We start from the raw sequence: 24,946 nt of genomic DNA, 5'->3' as shown, positions 1-24,946 counted from the left end.
TAAAAAAAAATACTCAAGTAAATTCAGTGCGTTTGCTTACTCTTTTAGCTTAGGCCTTTTTATATATATATATTTCTAAATTGACAAGTAAATAAAGCAGTAAAGATTTATAATATCAGATCTTCGGGTAAAAGGAGAGGCAATATGCACTCCGCCAAGGAGAGCTGTGTCTGAAATGTTTAGTAGCACTCAGGGTGGATTTCATTTAAATCAAATCAATTTAAATCATGATTTAAATCACTCGTCAGTAAGACTTGATTTAAATCATTTTTTTTTACAGAAAGACTAATTCTTTCTGGTATAATCTTAATATTTACAACCAGATGAAGGTTTCATTTTTTGAATGATAAATTTTCAGAGTAGTTTTTACAGTTATATCAAAAATTACTGATTTGGTTATACTATTGGAAATACATAGACAGATAATTATGAAATTATTGTGAGGTTTAACAAGTTATCTGTTTATATTTGGACAACTTTTCTGCTGTATTTTATTGGAAGGAGAAAAATAATCATTTCCTTAACAACAATTTAAACAATTTATTTAACTAAAACAATAACATTATAGCATATGTGTCAGGGGTTCAGGAGCAGAGGCAAGGGCAAGGGAGGAAACAGAGAGCGAGGGAGAGGAGGCAGAAGAAAAGATGAGTGATGACGACGACCCGAGATCTCCGAGTCTTTCCAGTGAATCAGAAGATTCACAGAAAGGAGCACCAGTGGCCAGGGCAAGGGGGGAGCCTAGGGGGACACCCCAGGAAGATAGAGCCAGAGGGGACTCAGAGGGGAGCAGTTGGAAATCAGGACCAGCGTCACCGCCAGAGAGCAGGGAAGAGGAAGGGCGCCAGGGATCAAGCGCTGGCAGCTCACAACAGGGGGGAGGGCACGAGTCAGGAGTGGCCACACCTCCATCGGGGAGCGAAGAAACGGTCAGACGGAAGGTGGAAGGTTGGGCGCGCGTGCCAAGTTCAAATGCACAGGAAGGTGGCGCAGTAGGCAGCCCGGAAAGGGAGCCAGGTCCTAAAGCCCGCCGAAAGGAGGGAGAAGAGTCAGGGGGGTCAGCGTCAGCGTCAGAGGAATCCCGGAAGGAAGAGACCCCGGGGGGCAGAGGGACCCAGAGAAGAACAGTCAGGCGGAAAAGGTGGAGCAAGGCTAGGATATTAAGTTGGTGTACAAGGGGCGGAGACTCAGATGGAGCTGCGCCGATCTAACCATGAGACGTAGAGTTGCACGCAGCAGCTTGAGAATGGAAACTGTAACTCAATAAAGACTTTTATTTAATGATCGCTGGCTAGCGTGATCCTCTGTGAGCTAGGATCTGGAAGCAGCTCTGACAATATGTATCCATGTTTAACTGATGTGGTTAAACATTTGAAGAAAAAAAACTTAGACTGAGTTTTAGCACACATGAAAAACTTAAAATAAATCCTTATTTCCTGATGAATAGTCTTTGGAGTATAATGTAACTTAAATAGAAAACTATCTTTAGAAATATTTTTCCTCCAAAAGCATTTTATTTTAAAAATCTGATTTAAATAAAAAAAATGATTTAAATACAAAAATCTGAATTAAATTTAAAATAATCCATTTTTAATATATAGTTTTTTTAAAAAATTCATTTATTTTTATCCACCCTGGTAGCATTTCTTCAAACTTAGTTCGGCAGCTATGAGAACTGCAACAAGTAATTTTTGAAAAGATGTTCCAGACTCTACCACCAACCTAGTAGTAGTGATCAAATACAAGATGCACCACCTCAGATTTTTGCATTGTGCTGCCCGAGGCAGATAGGAGTTGTAGTCCAACAACATCAAAAGGGCACCAGTTTGTTCAATACTGCTACACAGCGTTGCTATTAAGTTGTTCTAAGACAGGAGCATTGCTGATGTAAGTTTGGAGGGAGTTGGGAGAGAGAAACATCAGGATGTACCATTCACATGGTTGCAAAGATCTAAAAGCTTGAAGAGATGCATCCATTCCAGCAAAATCCCAAAATCTAACATCATAGTCGTAGCCTCCAGTTATCAAACGGGCACCTGAGGGATCCAGTCCTAAAGCAGAGACCTAGAAAGCAAAGCAAACAAATCAAACAAACCATTACCTGAACATCCAAGGAGAGATCCATTTAGCTTTAAGCCTTTTGATGTAATATTTTAACTATATGAAAGCTTGCATCAATTGCACATTTTAGAAAATGTGCATGATTCATTCTCTCCTCCCATGTGTGCACTCATGTATGTCTGAAATGGGGGGTTTATTCATATTTTTGATAGTTTCAATCCTGCATGATGGAGGAATTAAAGCTTCACTGGGGCCCTCTGAAGATCCCCGCAAAGCACCCCATAAATGCAGAAGATGGGATTGTACTCAGTTGCCCTTAACGTACTGCAGAGTATTGAACACAATACAAAAAATTCTGGTCTGAGTTATCCTGTTATTTTCATTTGCTAAAAGAATGTGGCAGCTTTAATATTACAATACTCCTTAGGCCAGCACCATCCTGCCTCTTCCTTTTGTGACACAAAATGGATTGCAAATTAGACGATTCCAAATGGAGTGCACTATATACTGAGTGCCACAGATGACAAAACCACATTAGACAATCACTGCGTATACAGCTGAAGCAGCTGTAAACTGTAAGTACAGAAAACATGACACTTATAGTATCTCAGTTGATTATGTAACACTTTCCACTGCTCACCTACATGTCAAAACTGTCAGGAGAAAATTTATCCCTGCAGTTTCAGTGGGAAAACCACTCCTGTTACAGGCAAGGCAACTGGAAAATTAATTAGGTTTCTGGAAAGGATCATCAACGTGGGAAATCTTTTCTGATATTTCTCAGCTGCACAGGAACACAGTCATCAACAGCTTAAATTCATTAGTTTGAAGAGATACAGATGGGAGTCTCAGCAAATGGACCTTACACGAGAGTCGGAGAGTCGGCTGAAGGAAACAGTGGTCCTTAAAACTTGCCCCTGGGTAGCAAATCATGGAGCAGGGTATGTGGGGAGGTTAGCAGCCAATGGCTCAGCAAACTTGGTTTGACTACCAAGCACAGTGTGAACTATTCACAAAAAGTATCCCTCTATCTTCAGTTAACATCCCATCTTTTTTTCACTCATCATGGAACCCAGGCCAATGTAGATGTGGTCTCCAGGAAGTCACATCACCCATCCAGGCCTGACCAGATCCCAAGTTGTAGAGTTTCCATGGGACGTGGGTGGCGCTGTGGTCTAAACCACTGAGCCTCTTGGGCTTGCTGATCAGAAGGTTGGCGGTTCAAATCCCCGCGATGCGGTGAGCTCCCACTGCTCTGTCCCAGCTCCTGCCAACCTAGCAATTCAAAAGCATGCCAGTGCGAGTAGATAAATAGGTACCACTGCGGCGGGAAGGTAAACAGTGTTTCCATGAGCTCTGGCTTCTGTCACGATGTTCCATTGCGCCAGAAGCGGTTTAGTCATGTTGGCTACATGACCCGGAAAGCTGTCTGTGGACAAACGTCGGCTCCCTCAGCCTGAAAGCGAGATGAGTGCCACACCCCATAGTCGCCTTTGACTGGACTTAACCACCCAGGGGTCCTTTATCTTTACCTGTAGAGTTCCCTCTCCAACAGAGGTGTGTCTCACTTCTTCACTATACAGCTTTCAGCGAGTACAAAAGACACACCTCTTTACTCCCGAGAAGTGTGTTTTCAGGGCCCACCCTATTCCTGTGACTGTAACCTAATTTTCAATTGTTCTAACCTGCTCTGGGACCTCCTGATGAAGGGAGGGGAAATTAATTAATTAATACAATAATATTAATTATGTCAGCTGGTCAACATGGATGGACAACATAGATGCCAAGACACTTACTGTTTTTGTCCCATGATGCAGTGTAATTTCATGTGAGTCAGGAATCTTCTTGACAGGATCCTAAGGAGGATAATACCGTTAAGAAAAATATTTATGTATACACATAAAAGGTGTTCTGCACAATAAAGAACAAAACACATTACAGAACTTTGGGGGGGGAATACGAATTCTCATGGAATACCAAAGTGTACGCCTATACACATCTATTCAAAAGTAAGATCCAATGAGCTCAATTGGCTTACTCCCAGGTAAATGGGAATCGGCTTGCAGCCTCAGCTACATTTCCAATGCCTTTCAAAGGCACGATTGCCTTTCCCAGCTTCATAAATGATGAGTGCAGATTTAGGTGGATCTTTTATTTCAGGATTGTCGCAATTACCTGTGATCGACATAAGTGTTTGTGCACATGTGTGTGAGAGAGAGATAAGAAAAGAAGTTTGGTTGTCTGGAGAGGTCACTTCCTGGTTCGCATGGAGAAGTTGTTTTCAGTGGAGCTCAGCAACAGAAGCGAGGCAGCACCGGGGTGTTGAAATGTTGACACCCTATCCATTTTGCGCCCAGGGCAACTGACCCTGTGGCCCCCTCACACACTTCACCACTGCTTCAGTCAGGAGTCCGTTGCTAGTGAAATACAGCCCTTTCTCATATCTGTCCCTTATAAAAGCTCTCCACTTCCTTCACTAACAGCCCAATCCATCCAAACTGAACAAACAGCTCACTGGCACCTAACTGAAAAAGAACCCCTATTCACTCCCCACCAATCCAGACTGAGAAGCTCTTCCAGCCAAACACCTTTCGACATCTTCTGATTGGTGCTTTTTATCCAAACAGAACCTAAGCTTTCTCAATTCTCTCTTCTCCTCCATCTTGTCTCCTAATTCTTTGTGCTACCCCTCAGCAAGCCAGTCTTACAATCAATTACAACAAACCATGTCCACAACAAAAACAACATTTAACCAGCAAACTGGACTTTACCGTAGAATCAGCTCATGTTTTTTTGCCTTCAAAAATGTGAGAGCCCACCTCCAGCCTGAAAGCAGCGCAGACCACTTCGTTCACCCGCATGCATACGCCCAGTATACTAATGTGAAGTTGTACTGTATGGCTGTGGTTGCTTGCCAACTGATGGCTACCAATAAGAATCTTCAAAAAGTACAGTGCCAGAGGAAACTCAGGTCAGCCTTCCCCAACATGATGCCCTCCAGATATCTTGGACTATAACATCCCTAGCCAGCGTGATCATGACTGGAATTGATGGGAGTTGTAATCTGAAACATCTGCAAGGCACCATAATGGGGAAGGCAGGCCCAGGTGAACCCGGGGGAAAGTAAGAGGCAGGAAATAAGAACACACAAGGATTTGAAAAGACGACAGGGCAAGAACGGTGGGTTATAAAACTTTATATAAATAAGTACAGAAAGCAAACATGACAGAAGAATGAGCTCTAAACAGGTGCCTTTGACTAGCTTGCCAATAGCTCCATACACTTGTATAAGGCACTGTGAGGAGGCTGGAGCCAAAGGGAGCAAAGAAGCTCAAGTAATAGACCTTTTAAGCTGTGCCAAGGAGCAAATCCCATCATACAGATATCAAGCGACATCTGCAACTGCCACCTGCACGTCATAAAAAAAAACCCCAAACATGCAAATTTATCCCTGGAATTCCAAGAGCAAGTTGCCTGAAGTACATTCTGGAGAGAGAGAACATTAGCTGCACAGTCCAAGGGATTCCGGAGTTTTAAACAAAACTGTTCAATCAAAACAAAAATTAAGATAACAACCTCCCAGGACATGGCTTGGCAAAACATCTCTTAATAACAGCCAAATATTTATGAAGAAACAGTGTGACCCGTTCCCTTTTAGTACCTCCAAAGTTCCTAAATTATAGAATATACTATAAATATCTCCATGCCCACCCAAAAAATGCCTATATATGAACAGAATTTCAGTTGCAAGTTGAGATGTATCCAAAAGGAGAATATATCGTGATCCCAAGGAAAACATTTAGGTAGTATATTTTAACGAGTGATGACTTCTGTGACAGAAGGTACTCTATTCCAGTGAGTGTTGCCATTAGCCTGACTAACTGTGGTAAGAACCTCTATTGAGGTCACTTATAATTTCACATGATCCTTCTATTTCCATTGTCCACATGAGGAGGCACAAGGAAGCACCAAGGTTTGCAGAAGTTGTTAAAAAAAACAAAAAACCTTCACTGAAAAATCAAACCCTGGAAATAGGGACCCCAAGGAGGACTGCGTATGCTTAGTGGCCACAGAATGCTGGTGGACTGTGGGCAGGGAACAAAACACAGTATCATAGGTTGCAAGTTGGTAGAAAAGATGAGCATCTCTGTGGCCTTGGCCTTTAACATCGAGCAACTGAGTTATTAAAAGAAGGGTTAGATCAGCCACTCTTGTCCAATGCTTCTGGTGGAATTCCAACAGAGGGCACATTGAGACACACTGACTATATTAGCCAAACCAACTAATACAGTGGCAGAAATCACAACCAGAAGCCACAACCAGGTCACATCTCACTGATCATACACCTCACATGCCAGATATAGAGAGAGATGTATACAATGAAGGACTGGGGGGTTTACAAATATCTATCACATTTTAGTGGTCTGGTTCAGACATAGCAATCTACCTTAGTTGACTGTTACAGCGTCAGTACGAGCCCTGGGCTGGCACACAAGACTATTGAAGCTACTGTTCCTGAAAAAGGGACGTGGGTGGCACTGTGGTCTAAACCACTGAGCCTCTTGGGCTTGCTGATCAGAAGGTTGGTGGTTTGAATCCCCGCAACGGGGTGAGCTCCCGTTGCTCTGCCCCAGCTCCTGCCAACCTAGCAGTATGGAAGCACACCAGTGCGAGTAGATAAATGGGTACAGCTGTGGCAGGAAGGTAAACAGCGTTCCGTGCTCTCTGGTTTCTGTCACGGTGTTCCGTTGTGCCAGAAGCGGTTTAGTCATGCTGGCCACATGACCCGGAAAGCTGTCTGTGGACAAACGCCGGCTCCCTGGGCCTGAAAGCGAGATGAGCGCCGCAACCCCATAGTCGCCTTTGAGTGGACTTAACTGTCCAGGGGTCTTTTACTGTTCTGGAATAGTAACAAACCATGGTTTGCTGTTGTGCTTTAACTGAGGAAATATATCTGAGGAAATGTATCCATGAATTCCAGGCTCAGTGAAGAATATCCAGAGGTAGAAAACTCTTAACATATGGCTGCCCAGTCATTGCTTAATAACCTTCTACAAAGCGATCTTACTGTTACCAATGCTCTACTAATGTTAACCTATAATCTACCATCCTGAAACCTGATATCCTGGAATGGTTTATTTTATTTATTAAATTTGTATACCACTGTTCATTTGAACTATGGTTGGGGCTACCTCTCATTTTCGAAGTTTGGACACACCCTCAAATCATGGTTTGCCACAATCCAGGAACAGATACTTTCAATCTCTTATTCCCATGAAGACGAATAGGATCGCATAAGCCAGAGGATCACACCAACTTGTTCATGTAACAAACTGAACATACATTATTGCTATGTGCGAACAAGCCCAAGAAAGTGTCTACTTCCAGTCACCAACAGAAAATGATCCAACCCCACATGCAACATACTTATAATTTTCCTAATATGATGTTGATTGGGGCTGAATAGCAGTACCCATCTGTCAAATTTGGCCCAAAAGTCTAGATTCTAATAAGGATCTGGCATCTGGAGTCAAAAAGGCTCTGACGCAGAGGCAAGGTTTGAACATACCAGCAATCGTAACCAGACTGTTTTTGTTTGCCATTCTAAATAACTGGCACTGTACCACCTAATTTCTTGCTAACCCCATTAACTTATATTAAATTATGTTTCGGGGTGGACATCAAAAATAAAATCTAATTTAAAATGCTTTCAGTCTGTACTACGGGACTGCAGTGATCAATGCTTTATATAATTCCAAGGCTAATAACCATTCTTCTCCGCTTTATCAGACACAGCTGATGCATGATCACAAATAGAACTTCCTGCTAAAACTGATCAAAGCCTGGAAAACAAAACAATTAAGCTGTGTTTAAGCACAGGAGCAAGGGAAGGAGCAAACTGCTGAGGCATTAATATGAATTCCTAGAGCTAGGAGAGTATAAGCCGCAAGCCAATAGCGATAGACAGCTATTAACTAAACCAGGTATCCTCAAACTCAGCCCTCCAGATGTTTTGGGACTACAACTCCCATCATCCCTAGCTAACAGGACCAGTAGTCAGGGATGATGGGAATTGTAGTCCCAAAACATCTGGAGGGCTGAGTTTGGGGATGCCTGAACTAAACCAAAAGGTAGGAAGGAAGATGTGGTCAAAGACCAAGCTGAAATTATTGCTTTGGGGCCACTGCTGCTCCTGATTCCCTCCTATATGCTAAACAAGAAACAGACCAAAGGTTATCTGTAAGCTATTTCCGCAAATTAAAAGGGAGCGATTCACACACTTTTATCAGATAGAAGTAAGTTAGCCTGAATGGCAATGGACTAATTCTCACAAACAGAGGGTAACAGTAATGGAAGGAAGGGGAAAGTACATGCGCCCAAGGGCTTTTGGTGACTTGTTTTGCTCCGGGCAATCTATGAGCTGTAATCAGAGTTTGTTCTTGGTTTACCACTGGTGGTTTGTCGGAGGAGACAAACCAAAAGCCTGGGTTCAGACACAACCCTAAGCCAAACTATGCCTTAGCCTCGGGTAGTATGGCAACAGCAGCAGGACTGGGGAAGGAGCATAGCATTCTTTGCTCTGGGAATCCACACATTCACTTGTTCATGCAAAACCATGGTTTAGCGTGGCACTACATGCATACAGGTTCAGTATTGTAAAATTCTGCTCAATGGTTTATCTGGGACACCTTTAAAAAAACCCCAAAAAACCTCAAAAGGTTTCTAATTAATCTACCCAATTACGCATTCCAGCCCTGACAGAAACTAGCGACAGAAATACATTTCAGTTCATCAAGTAAGATATCAGAGCTAAGTGGAAAGATTTCAATGGCAAATTCACAAAACCTCTCTCAGGTATTTTTAAACCCTTGGAAAAATGCCTGACATACTGCAGGAAGGAAGGAAGGAAGGAAGGGCAATTTCATGTGGAGCATGCACAGCTGGTTCCAATCCTATTACTGTTTTGATTAGTAATTCTCCCATGCCACCCATAAATTGCCTTCAAAACATTAATATTTAACCCACATTACGAACAGCCGTATAACAGCACATTTCTATGTAATAGGATATGACAAAATAAATGGCTAGATGACCAGCATTGTCTGTATAGAAGGGAAATATTGTTATAGACCTGCGGGGCCCAAGCTTCACACAAAAAAACTCTTTAAGGCTGCAATCCTCTCGTACAGGGATGGGAAACCATTCCCTTCTGGCTAATCTACTGGGTGTGGGGACATGCAAAAGTGGAGAAGGCAACACATTTCAACATTACCTTTGTACAGTAAGCTAGCTTCCACACATAATAATAATGATAATAATAATAATAACAACAACAACAATAAATTTTATTTATATCCCGCCCTCCCCGGCCAAGGCCGGGCTCAAGGAGGTTAACACCAAATATATAATACATTAAAAACACAAAATCAAACAATTGATTAAAACACAGCTCAAAATCACAGTAAAATCAAAATAAAATTAAGTGGCCAACCCACAAATCACAGCCATGAAGGTAGGAATATTAAATATTTGCCAGGCCCGGTCACCCATGCTGGTCCCATATGGGCCGATAGAAAGCACACACCCCTCTCCATCCTGCACCCAAGAAGCAAGCAGAATTATCAGAGTTCAAGGACACATTCCAGCCATGCAAAAACACTCAAGGATGAAAAGCAGGACTAGAAGGGAAACGGTGTGGTCCGGGAAAAGTGCAGAGGGCCAGACAGAGATGCCTTAGACCCTCAGGCCTGAGGTTCCAGATTCTCATTTATTTCCATCAGTGATGTTACAGGGGTTGACACCAAATGATTTCTGCCCATTTGCATTATGGAAATCCATAATTTCATTTTATAAATTTCATTTGCCCTGTGGAATTTGCAGTTTTTCTTAAACATTTTTAAACAACCGGTATCTCTCTGAGTGGAGCAAAATTAATTGAGAATAACTGCTGTTCAAATATTGCTATATTTTAATATGTAGGTAAGTAATTAGTTTAGCAGGTCAAAGTGCTAGTAGATAAATAAGTATCGCTCTGGTGGGAGGGTAAACAGCGTTTCTGTGCGCTGCTCTGGTTTCGCCAGAAGCGGCTTAGTCATGTTGGCCACATGACCCAGAAGCTGTACGCCGGCTCCCTCAGCCAGTAAAGCGAGATGAGCGTCGCAACCCCAGAGTCGTTCGCGACTGGACTTAACTGTCAGGGGTCCTTTACCTTTTTAAGTAATTAGTTATATTAGTTATGCCATAAACATAATTATTCTGTTATTTCTGTTATTTGTTTATTCCTCCAATACCCCACTTTTCCCATATCCGGATAGCCTACTTTACATTTATAGCACTTAAGAGTGTTTAAAGCACCAATGGGGAACTTGTGACTTTCCAGACATTGTTCAACTCCAACTCTAATCAGCATGGCCAATGGTCAGTGATGACAGCAACTGTAGTCCAACATCTGGAGGACCACAAGTTTCCCATCCCTGCTCTAAAACTACTCAGAAACATCATCTCAGCGATCCTGACAACAGCCTTGTAAAGTTAGGTAACCATTATCCTCATGTTGCACATGGGAGAGGGAGAAGTGTTTTGTACTTTGCTTAACTAATTAACAAATAGGGTAATATTTGAATCAGAAACTTCCTGGTTCGGTTCAGTTTTGTGAAGCCCAATCCTGTGCACTCAGAAATATGTCCCTCTATATTCAAAGTAGCTCAGTCTCAATTATGTGAGCGTCGGCTTAACCACTATGCTACATACAGGTGAAACTTGGAAAATTAGAATATTGTGGGAAAGTTCATTTATTTCAGTAATTCAACTTAAAAGGTGAAACTAATATATGAGATAGACTCATGACATGCAAAGCGAGATATGTCAAACTTTTATTTGTTATAAATGTGATGAGCATGGTGTACAGCTGATGAAACCCCCAAATTAACAATCTCAGAAAATTAGAATATTAAATGAAATCAGCAAAACAAGGATTGCAAATAGACCAATACTGGACATCTGAGAAGTAGAAGTAGAAGCATGTGTGGAATGAATAGAAGCATTCCACAATATTCTAATTTTCTGAGTTTCACCTGTAAGTTCACATTATTTGTTAAAAATCTGATATTGGAGCCAAGGCTGGAGGTCCTGTCCCACTCCAGCTGCTGTTGGATCCCAGCCTCCAACAGTCTCAGCCAGCATGGACAATGGCCCACCAACATTTGGATAGCCGCAGGTTCCCTACTCTTGCCCTGTACTGAATCATACAATAATGGCCTTAAAGCAGCCCATTCCTACCTTTCTGTCTCACTTATTCATGCACACACAAACACAGACTCTTCTGCCAGAACTTCTATACAGCATCAGTCTTAGAAACTGAGATATGAAAGCTAGGAGCTAAATGGCACCTTAAACCTAGGTTATGGGTGCAACAATGGAATGTCTATGCATGCTTTTCTTATAACAAGAATACAAAACTGAAAATGAACGAACTGCAGCTAAAATATTATGCTCATTTTTCACATGGTCTAGCCCCTTCCCTGCTCGCTCCCCGCCCCCCCCGCAATATTCTTAAGAGGGTCTCTTCTCCGGTCTTCAGAGAGTAGCTGGAAGTGGGGAGGCAGAAAAAGGTCCTCCTTTCCTTCCACTCTGCTGTTTTAATCTGAAATCTTAGGCACAGTACTGCACCCAGAGCTCAGAAACGGCTCGCACTAATAAAATTCTCTATTGCATAGTATGTCTAGAACAATGGGAGTTTCAAACACTGTACAGCATGCTGTAAAATCATTTCTAGGTTATCCAAGTGCGGTATTTCAAGCCCAGTGCTTGTACCGTAAGCCATCTCTTTTTCACAAAGAACAGGTCAAGTGATACTGGTGTTTTATTCTGAGCTCCTCATCTCTGCAAATGCCACTTCAATGAGAACAACGACACAGGTTCAGTTTGATCATTGTGGACTGTATTACCAAGCACCATTACAACTCCAGCTTGCCAGAGCTGTGAATGTTTGGATATGGGCTTGGTTCTTTCGATGAAAGATAAGGGGTAGCAGATGCAGGATTAACAAATGTATTTATATTCCATGCACACTGATCTTTAGTTTTAACACTACATACCAGCCCTTAGTCTGGGGCCCACACTGCTCACTGGTGTGCCAATCATTCCCTTCCATCACTACCACACCCCACCAGTGATGCCCTCCTCCTACGGTACATAACAAGCATCTCATGCAAGCGTTATTTTGGCAAATTATCATAGCTGAATATGACCCTCTCTGGAACCCCCATTAACTCAGGGTCCCACTTCTGCATTTACAGGGTTATTACCTCTCAGAGGCTGCAAGTTGTTTGCACCCCTGGTGGACTTGATCCACATTAGCTGAGAATCAGGGTCAAATGCAAACTTCCTGCTATTACATTCAGGTAGGTTGCCGTGTTGGTCTGACACAGTCAAACTAAATAAATAAAATGTCCAGCAGCACCTTAGAGACCAACTAAATTTGTTCTGGGTATAAGCTTGGTATCTGAAGAAATGTGCATGCACACGAAAGCTTATACCCAGAACAAACTTAGTTGGTCTCTAAGGTGCTACTGGACAATTTTTTAAATTTATTCCTGCTATTAAGTCCTTTGATTCCTTTAGTTATGGGAAGGCATGGACCAAGCTTAGTATGATCCAGTCCTTTCTTGTATATGTGACAAGCTTGAAAGGGATGGGAATTTGGAATTCAGACTTGAGTGGAATGGCAGGACTGTTTTCAGACCCTAATGAGGCGACACGGTGGAGGAGGAACAGAACAAAACATGTGAGTGGAGACTGCCCTAGACTGTGTTATTCAAGAATCCCAGTTCTAGTTGCCTCACCTCCCAAAGGATGTTGTGGAGCTGGAAAAGGTTCAGAAAAGGACAACCAGAATGATCAAGGGGCTGGAGCAACTCCCTCTATGTGGAACATATGAATTTAGGGGGGGGGGAAGTAAGGAGGGATATAATGATAGAAGTGTATAAGATTGTGCATGGAATGAACAAAGTGAATAGTGTTAAATTTTTCTCCTGCTCTCATTTTACTAGAATTCAGATATCCAAGTAAGCTGAATGTTGAAATATTCAGGGCAGACAAAAGTTAACATAGCTAAAACTCTGGAACTTGCTCCTACAAGTGATGGCCACCAACTTGGATTGCTTAAAAAATATATGGATTAGATAGATTCATGGAATATAATTCTATCAAGGGTTACCATCCATGATGGCCATGTTTTTCATCAACAGCTGGATGAGGTATGCCTCTGAGTACCAGCTGTTGGGGAGCACAAGTGGGGAGACTGCTATGGCACTCATGTCCTGCATGGGTATCTGGTTGGCCACTGTGGGAACAGGATACTGGACTAGATGGACCTTTGGCCTGATCCAACATGGCCTTTCTTCTGCTGAAATGATAAAGTGCTTGAACCTCACTTGGAGAAGAGAAGGAATATGGACTGCAAGATGGCTAGGAATCTGCCCTTGAGCCCCACAGCATCAGGCTGAAGGTAGCTTCTAGTCTACCCTCCTTGAACATCTTCTACAGTCTAGGAAGAGCTGCTTTCCTTCCTAGGCTTCTCCTTGGTTTTGTACCCTCTCTGAGGTACAACCCGGAGTACTACCAAACAATCTTCCTGTTATGTCCTGTTCACCACCATCACTTTCCTGTTCAGTGAAAATCTTAGTGTTCCACTCAAGTAAGTCCTATTTCCAAATCTCTCCACATTCCCAGAGTAACATGTTTTCAATCTATAAATGATTGCAGGTTTATTCAACTTCAAAGCCACAGCAAATGCCACCCTGGACAAACGCCAGCTTTGTCCTCAATGCTTCTTTCAATCTCTCAGCAGTATCTTCAATGAAATGCATATGTAAAAATCACACCTAGGATACACATTCCACCGCATTGTGCATTTTTGTGCAAGTCAGCTATGTGGGTACTTAAAATAACACTTTGGGTAAAATAATTTTGCATGCATTACAGTTTTAACACTAATAATAATGAACAAAGTGAAACTGATATCGTTCTTAATAGTAGTTGTTTAGAGCTGTAGAACCAACCCTAGCACCCAGCCCCAATGCTACAAGCAACTTATTGCAAACTAACCTACTGAATGAGGAGCAAAACTCCTCAGAAAGAGGCAGCCTGAAACGCATTTGCGTGCCAACCTTACAATAAGAAAGTGCATTTTTTCTGAACAACAGAAAACAGGAATTGATCTGATTATTGTAGGGTCAAAACGGCACAGCTGATTGTAAACAGACGTAGAATTCCTTTTCCACTAAACTCCTGACAAAAATCATATAGATGAGACAACTGCAATGACAACATGGGTCGATCTGAATCTGTTTTGGAGATGGAAAGAAAAATGTTGAATGACAAACCATTCAACCTTGTTCTCATGGAGATTAATGTTGATGATATTCTGCAATAATAGTAATAATAAATCTTTCAACTGAATCTAGGGAAGAATAAAACCTGCATAAGATCTTTCTTCTTTGCCAATCTACTAATTTAAAATCTCCCTGCCTTATTATACTTGATGTGTTTGTCAGTCTCTCTTTCTATGTTTTATGCCATGGTTTTAGATAGACAGATAGAAAGCCACCTACACTTCTAACATGGAAATACAGACATCTTTTTTTAAAAAAAAGAACAAAAAATAAATAAGTGAGCATCCTTGCATCTTGAGCCAAAAGACCTGCTGCTCTTTACCCACATAGCCAGCCTGTCCCACTAACTCCTGCCCACATCACTACCAAATGACAGCCACAGCCTTCATCTTTCGTACCAATTACGGCACATTTCCCATATTTGAGCACAGAAAAACTGAAAACACTCCATGCAAAGGTTATGAAACTAATTTGTTAGCCCAAAGCAAAAATGAAGAAAATAGTTTAGTGACTGTTACTGTTTAGTTTAGTGACTGTTTAGTGCTTTTTTGTCTAGAGTGATACAGGGGTACGCATACCCCTAAACATTTTGCGAATCTAAGTTTGGCCTCATTGAGGGGCAGTATTTCAATATGAATAGGAAAATGAGAGTATCCCTAAACATTTTTTTAAAAAGAAAAAAGCACTGGTTACAGGGATAAAAATCTTTTTTAAGTGTTATCAGTGACTTTAAAAAGAAAAGAAAAGCGAAATAACTAAAAACCGTGGCTTTCAAGCCATTTAGTTCCTTTTTCGTGCAAAAGGAACAGCAATTAAACCATGTTGCATCAAACACTGACATAAGTTTTGCATCAGATTATGCACAACTACTTTCAAGTATTAAAAATACAGTAAATGAATGGCTATCCCTTTAAGGCTTCATTGCATTAAAACATTTCCCCCCCCCCGTAATACCTACACAGTAAAACAACATACCATCAATAAATCTTCACAAATGGTATTTCCAAAAATGTAGCAAAAATGTTAAATAGCACTAACATTCAAAATTGTCACTCAGAATACCCGTCGGGGGTTAAATTGAAAGGTTTACATATGATTCAATCAAGTAACAGCCTCATAAAAGTGATGTTTAAAAAATGAATCTTAACTTTATGACTGCTGTGCTCCTTTGGGGAAAGCAATTTGGTATGATTTGTGAAAGGAAGTTGAACATGTTACTTTTCGCTTATAAGGTTTTTGTATTCCTTTTTTTAAAAGGTGCACATATTACTTTATACAGCTGTGAATGATGACTGCAGACATTTACCCATATCTTAAAGAGCGCTCAAAAATTCTGTTCATGTGAGAATGTTCAATGAATTACAATCCAGGAGAGGGAGAAATAAAGGAAAAGGAAATCAGTTGAATCCACCTATAAACAATATATGTGTGTTAAAATATTAGAGAACAGCTGCAAAACTAACAAATTCTTTTACGTTTAATGTCCCTTCAACTGAGGATCAAACCGTATTAAAATAATGCTCAACAAGCGGAAACCTGCTTTTCCAAAGATAAGAAGCAAAACTTCCTTTCTTTCAAATGTGATCACCTAACAGTGAGCAGCTAGTATAAATCTACCTAACATGTAAAACCATTGGTCTTCAAAGAAGCAAACACTTCTTGAATTATTTCTTGAAGCAAGCATAACAATACTATGGATGTCCTAAAGAAACATCCATATGAACCACTACATGGAAATAAAAGGGAACAAATTAAGAGTCCAAAACAAGAACCACAAACAATTAACAGTTTGAGAAACTTTGCAATATGAAACTGTGGTGAACTCCTACATCCCAAAATAGATCAACAGCACCACCTAGAGCAGGGAGGGGAACCTGTGGCCTGCCATATGTTCCTGAACTACAACTCCCATCAACCCTGACCACTGATCATGCTGGCAGGAGCTGACTCCCAACAGTCTCAATTTCCATAAGTTTAGTAAGAAGGACTTGCCGATCAGAAGGTCGGTGGTTCGAATCCCCACAATGGGGTGAGCTCACGTTGCTCGGTCCCTGCTCCTGCCAATCTAGCAGTTCAAAAGCACATCAAAGTGCAAGTAGATAAATAGGTACCACTCCGGCGGGAAGGTAAACGGCGTTTCCGTGCGCTGCTCTGGTTTGCCAGAAGAGGCTTAGTCATGCTGGCCACATGACCCGGAAGCTGTACGCCGGCTCCCTCGGCCAATAAAGCGAGATGAGCGCCGCAACCCCAGAGTCGGCCATGACTGGACCTAATGGTCAGGGGTCCCTTTACCTTTACAATTCCCAGGTGATTATCTCCTTTGCAAAGTGCAAGCAATCAACACGAAAACAGAAGACGACACAGCAGAAACGCCAAGAGAATAAAAACTGACCTCATCTTCTTCCAGGATGTTGTCCTCGTCATCCTCCTCATCACTGCCCTTATATCCAGGAGGCAGCGGAGGGCCAATGAGTTCATCATCGGAATCTTCCACTGACCCTTGGAGTGGCAAAGGGGGGCCAATTGGTTCTTCATCTGAGCTGTCGTCACTTTCACTACCAGATGAATCCCTAGGTGAACCAAAATATGAGATGTGGCAGGGGTCTTTTTCATGACACATGCCTCTGTGTGCTCATTGCTGAAGTCCCCAGACTACGCTTTTCCTCCTGAAACATTTGCCTACATGGTGCCACAGATTGGTGAATGGAGGACACCGTATCTGGCAGCCAGTGCAGGGTGGGTGAGAAAGATAGGAATGTAGGGAACTGCCTTAAATGGAATCAGAGCATTTTTCTATGAAGCTCAGTATTGTCTATACCAATATTCTTCAACTTTGGGTCCCCAGATGTTGTTAGATATCCTGTATGAAACCCTGGAGAGCCACTGCCAGTTTGTGTAGACCAGTGTTCTTTAACCTTAAGTGGCTAGCTAACCTTAAGATCAGGGACGCGGGTGGCACTGTGGGTTAAACCACAGAGCCTAGGACTTGCTGATCAGAAGGTTGGCGGTTCGAATCCCCGCGATGGGGTGAGCTCCCGTTGCTTGGTCCCTGCTCCTGCCAACCTAGCAGTTCGAAAGCACGTCAAAGTGCGAGTAGATAAATAGGTGGGAAGGTAAACGGCGTTTCCATGCGCTGCTCTGGTTCGCCAGAAGCGGCTTAGTCATGCTGGCCACATGACGCGGAAGCTAAGTCAGATGAGCGCCGCAACCCCAGAGTCGGTCACGACTGGACCTAATGGTCAGGGGTCCCTTTACCTTTACTAACCTTAAGATCATGGGTAGGCAAACTAAGGGTGGATCCAGCCCAATCGCCTTCTAAATCCATTCCACGGACGGTCAGGGAATCAGCATGTTTTTACATGAGTAGAATGTGTCCTTTTATTTAAAATGCATCTCTGGGTGATTTGTGGGGCATAGGAATTCATTCATTATTTTTTTTCAAAATACAGTCCGGCCCCCCACAAGGTCTGAGGGACAGTGGACCGGCCCCCTGCTGAAGAAGTTTGCTGACCCCTGCTTAAGATGGCTGAGGATGGTGGGAACTGCAGTCCAACATCATGTGAGCAATGAAAGTTGAAGAACACTGGTCAACACTAACTAGCAGTGCCTCTCCAGGGTTTCAGGCAGGAAATGTTTCTCAGCCCTACCTGGAGATGCTGGGGATTGAACCTGGGACCTTCTGCATGCAAAGCAGGTGCTCTACCACTGAGCTTTGACCCTTCTCGCAAGATGTGTGATCATCTCCTTCTGCCTCTGTGGCAGGAGCCCCTGGCCTCAATCCTGCGAGTAGCAAAGTACAGTCATACCTCGGGTTGAAGTCGCTTCAGGTTGAGTGTTTTCAGGTTATGCTCCGCGGTGACCCGGAAGTAACAGAACACGTTACTTCCAGGTTGCGCCGCTCGCGCATGCTCTGACGCTCAAAATGATGTCACGCGCATTCGCTTCAGGATGTGAACGGGGCTCCGGAACAGATCCCGTTCGCATCCAGAGGTACCACTGTATAAACCAAAATGGCGCAAATGTGGGAAAAGAGCTTCTTTTCAGCAAAAAGGAGAACAGTGCCAGCATGTGGTACTCTTAGCAATGCCCTATCTGAGAAATTCAGCTGTCAGACAGGCATATACAGTGGTACCTTGGGTTACATACACTTCAGGTTACATACGCTTCAGGTTACAGACTCCGCTAACCCAGAAATATTACCTCAGGTTAAGAACTCTGCTTCAGGATGAGAACAGAAATCGTGCTCCAGCGGCGCAGCAGCAGGCCCCATTAGCTAAAGTGGTGCTTCAGGTTAAGAACAGTTGCAGGTTAAGAACAGACCTCCGGAACGAATTAAGTACCTAACCCGATGTCAGGGAACTGCCATCGGAAGGAAGGGAAGTGAAAGGGCTCACACAGGTTGGGAGAGACTCAGCAGCTGAAGAGGGAACCAGTAGGGGGAGAGGAGCTGAGCTGAGGGAAAGGGAGCTGGAGGGATGGCTCAGAGACACTTCCAGCGAAAACAGTGGGGAGGTTTCAGGACCTCCTGTAGGGACACCCACTCCTCGCCGGAAACTGTCACGCAGAGAGTCCAGAAGACGTGTTTCCGTTAAGGAGCTTTTATGTTGGAAGCGATTCCGAAAGCAACCACTGTCGGAATCTGCCAGCGACTGACGGAGCCATGTTTAAGGGGCTCCGTTACAGACAGAGGTTTGCAAAATTGACCAAACTCTGAGGGACTAGGATTTTACACACAAGCAGCTCATCGTCCCATCACAGCATTCCGACAGTCTTCGTGAGCAGCTTGTGCAGGAGAAGGCATCATGAGCAACCCAGCCGGAACCGGAGAAGCAGGAGCTGGAGCGGGTCCAAGCCTGGAAGAAAGGTACCGGGTGTTGGAGGTCCAGCTAGCGCTGCAGACGGCGAGGCTTGAGGAGAGGAGGGCTCAGGATGCAGACAAAAAGGGGAAAGACACCCAGCTCGTCAGAAAGGTACCAGGATTGGTGCAGAAGTTTGGGGGGGAGCCCAAAGACTATCATGGCTTTCGGACAGAGATGCAATATGCCCTCAATCTGCAGTTTGATGAATTCCCTGACGAGGAATCACGAGTGGCTTTCGTGATTGGGCATCTTGAAAAGGGGGCGAGAGACTGGGTTAGACCCCTGATGGCAGCGAATAGTGACGTCCTAAAGGACTGTCTCAGCAGTAAGAAGAAGTTCGTTTGGACTGAGGAGGCGGAGCGAGCATTTGAGGAACTAAAAAGGGCCTTCGCCTCGGAACAACAACTCCTGCATGTGGATTTTCAAAAAACCGATGAGAGTGGAAACTGACGCATCAGACAGAGCTATTGGGGCGGTGCTTCTGCAGCCAGGGAAGGAGGAGTCAGAGTGGAGACCGTGTGCCTTTTTTTCGCGAAAGCTGAACAAATCCGAGAGGAACTACACGGTGTATGACCGAGAACTACTAGCCATTCATGAGGCGTTCCGGAGATGGAGGCACCTGCTAATTGGCGCACAACATAAGGTGCAAGTGTGCACTGACCACAAGAACCTAGAGTATTGGAGGACGGCACGAGTGCTCAACCAACGGCAAGTGAGATGGGCCCAGGAGTTCTCCAAATTTAACTTTGAGATTTGTTACGTGCCAGGCCCAGAGAACATTAGGGCGGACGCTCTCTCACGCAAACCTGAATATTTGGAGGGGGAGGGAGCACCCGAAGAGAGACATGTCATTCCAGAGGACCGCTGGGTGTGTGGGGCGGCATTGGTGGGACAAAGAGAACTGGTAGAGGAAACAGAGAATGATGAATACGCCCAGAATAAGCTCAGAGGTCTTAGGGGTGAGGGAGAGGAACCAGGGGGTTTCGAGGAAAGAAATGGAGCTTTGTATTACAAAGGGGCACTGTATATCCCTGAAGGAGACTTAAGGGGGAGGGTACTCAAGCAGTTGCACGACAGCCCCACGGCGGGGCATTTTGGACAACACAAAACCATGTGGTTGGTCACCAGGGAATTTTGGTGGCCTAAGGTGAGGGAAGATGTACGGGAGTATGTAAGAGGGTGTGAGCAATGCCAGCGAGCCAAAGGGGAGAGGCGGGCACCGGCGGGGCTATTAGAACCCTTACCAACCCCAGAACGACCTTGGGAGGCAGTGTCGATAGATTTTATGACTGATCTGCCGAAGTCCAAGGGGAAAACAGCCATCATGGTGGTGGTAGACCTACTAACAAAGATGTGCCACTTTGTAGCCTGCTCGCATGCAGTCACGGCGGAAGAGACAGCGAAGTTATTTGTAGAACACATTTTTAGGTTGCACGGGGTGCCATTGAGGGTGGTCTCAGACCGAGGAAAACAATTTACTTCCAGGTTCTGGAGGAAGCTCATGAGCTTACTGCAGGTGGAGGTCAACTTTTCGACTGCCCGGCACCCTGAAACCAACGGGCAGGCGGAAAGAGCAAACGGGGTCCTCCAGCAATACCTGAGGTGTTATGTCAATGACAGAGAGAATGACTGGGTAGAAAAGTTGGCGCTGGCGGAATTTGCCTACAACAATGCCGAGAATGTGTCCACAGGGATGAGCCCCTTCTTGGCTAATTATGGGTGTCATCCCAGGGCTTTCCCAGGGGGAGAAGGGGAGAGATGGGGTGTCCCGGCAGCCGAGCATTTTGTAGAAGAAATGGAAGCAATCCATCGTCAGCTCCAACTCAACTTAGAAAGGGCGAAGGAAGAATACAAGAGGCAGGCAGACAAGAACCGAAGGGAAGGTGAAACCATAAGGGTGGGAGATAGGGTGTGGCTGTCAACCCAAGGGTTGCCGTTCAAAGGAGGTTGTAAGAAATTAAGACCCAGGAGATTGGGTCCCTTTGAGGTCATTCAACAGGTCAACCCAGTGGCTTTCAGGCTCCGGTTACCCAACCACATGAAACTGCACCCAGTATTTCACAGGTCGTTACTGTCACCGTATGAAGGGGGACGAGAAGGGATGGCCACTCGGGGACCGGTCATAGAAGAAAGGGAATGCAGCAGCCATGTGGCAGAAATCCTCGACGCCAGATGGAAGGGGGATCAGGTGGAGTATTTGGTAGCGTGGGAAGGAGAACCGGAGTCAGAAAACACTTGGGTAATGGCAGAAGATATCAATGACGAGGTATTGATAGAAACGTTCCATCAAAGGTTCCCAAGGAAACCTCAGCCTGTGGAGAGGTTCCGGAGGGAATACTTTGGGACCACCGATGAGGAGGAGGAGTTGGAAGGATTCTCGGAATCGGAAGGGGAAGGGGAGATGGACTCTGAGGAGGAGGAGTACTTCGAGACCAGGAACCGCAACAGGTGGAGAGAAGTGTTCGGGACATCGGAAGATGAAGGAAGTTCATTCCGGGGTTTTGCCTCCTCACCGCCCGTAGAGGAGGGGGCGAGAGGGGATGAAGGGGGCCCTGGAGGGGAGGTGGATGTCAGGGAACTGCCATCGGAAGGAAGGGAAGTGAAAGGGCTCACACAGGTTGGGAGAGACTCAGCAGCTGAAGAGGGAACCAGTAGGGGGAGAGGAGCTGAGCTGAGGGAAAGGGAGCTGGAGGGATGGCTCAGAGACACTTCCAGCGAAAACAGTGGGGAGGTTTCAGGACCTCCTGTAGGGACACCCACTCCTCGCCGGAAACTGTCACGCAGAGAGTCCAGAAGACGTGTTTCCGTTAAGGAGCTTTTATGTTGGAAGCGATTCCGAAAGCAACCACTGTCGGAATCTGCCAGCGACTGACGGAGCCATGTTTAAGGGGCTCCGTTACAGACAGAGGTTTGCAAAATTGACCAAACTCTGAGGGACTAGGATTTTACACACAAGCAGCTCATCGTCCCATCACACCCGAGGTACCACTGTATTGGGTGAGGTGGTCCCTTAGATAACCTGGATTCAAGCTGCTCATGGCTTTAAATGCTAAAGCAAAGCTTTGACCATGCATAGGTTTGCACTGTTGACATTTGCACTTATTGGAGTTTATTTCCTAGTAAGTGCGCATAAAGACTACAACCTTTTTCTATCACTGCTGGCAACAGCTATTGCTGCCTGCTCAGAGAACATCCAGGCATAAGAAACACTGGAAAATCAAACCAAACTGTTCTTGAAAAGTGTGTCAGCTAACTCCAAACATTGGTTGTTAAGTAATATGGTTTACAGTGCGGTGCCATCTTGCATGAAAAGTGCCTCTCATTCTACCACAAAAGAGATATAGAGTCAAATGTTTCTATTATATCTACTTACTTAGAAGATGTTTTCACCACTGGGCGTAAGGATGCGGCTGAAGAATCAATACCTTCACACCGGCTTTCAAGTTCTTCTTCTTTTTCAGCTGCCTTTTTCTCTCGCTCTTCTGAATAAATAAAGCACAAAGGAGAAATTTGGTGCCAGCTCTGAAGCCTTCATTTGGGTTTTAAGATGTCTGGAATGTTGATAATTCAAATCATTTTTTAAAAAAAAACAACAACCTTTAACACTGAAGATCAAACAGTCATAGACTAACATGTCCTAGTTTTCATGGTATCTGCTGATATAAGGCAGTGATGGCAAACCTTTGGCCCTCCAGATGTTGCTGGACTTCATCTCCCATCATCCCTGGTCATTGGCCATGGTGGGTATGGCTTAAAGGAGATTTTTAACAACATTGGAGGGCCACAGGTTGCCCACCCCTGCCCGTAAAGGTAAGCTTCACAGGAAAAGAAAACAGAGCCTTTCAAGTTTCTGGGCAAGATCCAACATCATAACAGATGTAATAGGACCTCCCATTCCTCCCCTCCCCCCGAAGTCATCTGTCCATTCCCTCATCCATTTCAGAGGGGGCTGATGAACTGCTGCAGGGGGAAGGGAAGGAAAGTCAATTTATACAAGTGAGATGTACTAGTGGTATGCCATAGTTTGGTATCTCTCTCCTACCTTTTGAAGAGATTTTCTACTTAGAAAGTCTATGAATTACCATATTTTTTGCTCTATAAGACTCACTTTTTCCCTCCTAAAAAGTAAGGGGAAATGTGTGTGCGTCTTATGGAGCGAATGCAGGCTGCGCAGCTATCCCAGAAGCCAGAACAGCAAGAGGGATTGCTGCTTTCACTGCGTAGCGATCCCTCTTGCTGTTCTAGCGTCTGAGATTCATAATATTTTTTTTCTTGTTTTCCTCCTCCAAAAACTAGGTGCGTCTTGTGGTCTGGTGCGTCTTATAGAGCGAAAAATACGGTAAATCAGCTACCTTTCATTTTCAGAACCAGGCTATAGTACAACCAACCTCTCCAGAGAACTGAGAGGCTTTAAGTTTGCCTGGAAAATCAAAAATGTCAAGTTATTTAGTCTATTCCTTAACTGGGGAACTTGCCAAAGATTTTGCACCTTTTAGGATGTTTTCATTTCAGCTCCTTTCTGGTAGCTAGAGCCAGGGGAGACTGAGGAAATGGTTACTACCCCCCTTTTAAAAAATACACTCTTCTGTTAAGCATGTGGTTGAAGAGATGCGTCCAACTGCCCATTCTTTTACATAAAACAGCCACAGAAAGTGTGGAGGGGAGCTCAGTCTGGAGCTTAACCCTTTTCTCACTACATTGTTTCCCCACTGAAACAAAAATCTCATCCTAAAGCCCTGAGACTACTGTCTGTAAAAGGAGAAAGGTAAGCAGCTGTGAGCATGGGCTTGATGTACTTTTATGCTGGGCTCACAAAAATGAGTGCAATTGAGATACTCTGGCCTCTGCCAACAGCTAAAAGAATATGCTGCTAGATCTTTTCCCAAAGATTTCCACTGACAGCTTGGTGCAGCTGGAGGCAGAGGAGAAAAGTTCCAGGACCCAGGAACCAAAGTCCCTCTAACTCCCAGGCACTGTCCCAAAGAAACTACCTCCCATTCCTTTTAACTTTGCAGCACCTCTTTAAGAAGTAGGCACTTAGCACAAAGCTGCCTATAAAAAGTATTACTTTACAGACGCCTTTTTGGAACATTTATTTGTGGCGAGGTGTGGATTGCTTTGGTCTGTGCTGTTGTTGTTTTTTAAGCTATTTTAAAATGATTTTAATGTTGTGTTTTAATGTTGTAAGCTGCCCTGAGACGTTAAGGTGAAAGGTGGGTAGTGAATAAATAAATAATGTTTACCGTGCAATTTTTACTCATTCAATGTTTACCGTACCATTTTTATTCAGTCACCCTCCAAACCATTTTAAATTGCCTTATGTTGTGAGCTATTAACAAAGCTATTAACATTTAAGAAAAACTGCCAGAAAGTACTCTGAATTATAAATCAAATGAAGAGCAAATCAAACCCTTGATATGAAACAGCCTCTCTCACCCAGGATCTTCCTACTTCTTTCCACAGCAGTTCTTCGAGTTTGTTCAAACATTGCATTGAAGTCAAATGTTCGAGCTTTCTTTCCTAAGTGATGAGGGAAAAAATAAGGAACTGATTTCCTAAGTGTTTAGCTTACATGAAAGGGGGGGAGTATTCCTGAGAAATTTATAAAAATACAAATGAAAGCATGAAAAT

The 24,946-nt window shown here is 43.9% G+C and overlaps 1 protein-coding gene across 1 annotated transcript in view; it reads right to left on the bottom strand.

Moving 5' to 3' along the window:
• Positions 1 to 24,946, bottom strand: part of WDR70 (WD repeat domain 70) — a 119,433-nt gene that overhangs the window by 91,397 nt on the left and 3,090 nt on the right. The window contains exons 3-7 of the mRNA XM_080972700.1: positions 24,752 to 24,835; positions 22,689 to 22,797; positions 16,849 to 17,026; positions 3,858 to 3,917; positions 1,931 to 2,064 (exon numbers count right to left, since the gene is read on the bottom strand). Coding sequence (XP_080828826.1) covers positions 1,931 to 2,064; positions 3,858 to 3,917; positions 16,849 to 17,026; positions 22,689 to 22,797; positions 24,752 to 24,835 — 565 coding nt within the window. The remainder of the gene's footprint in view (positions 1 to 1,930; positions 2,065 to 3,857; positions 3,918 to 16,848; positions 17,027 to 22,688; positions 22,798 to 24,751; positions 24,836 to 24,946) is intronic.

This window comes from Podarcis pityusensis (assembly GCF_964106645.2).
Source record: "Podarcis pityusensis genome assembly, chromosome: 11".
NCBI lineage: Eukaryota > Metazoa > Chordata > Lepidosauria > Squamata > Lacertidae > Podarcis > Podarcis pityusensis.
This window is presented reverse-complemented; position numbering and strand designations above follow the sequence as displayed.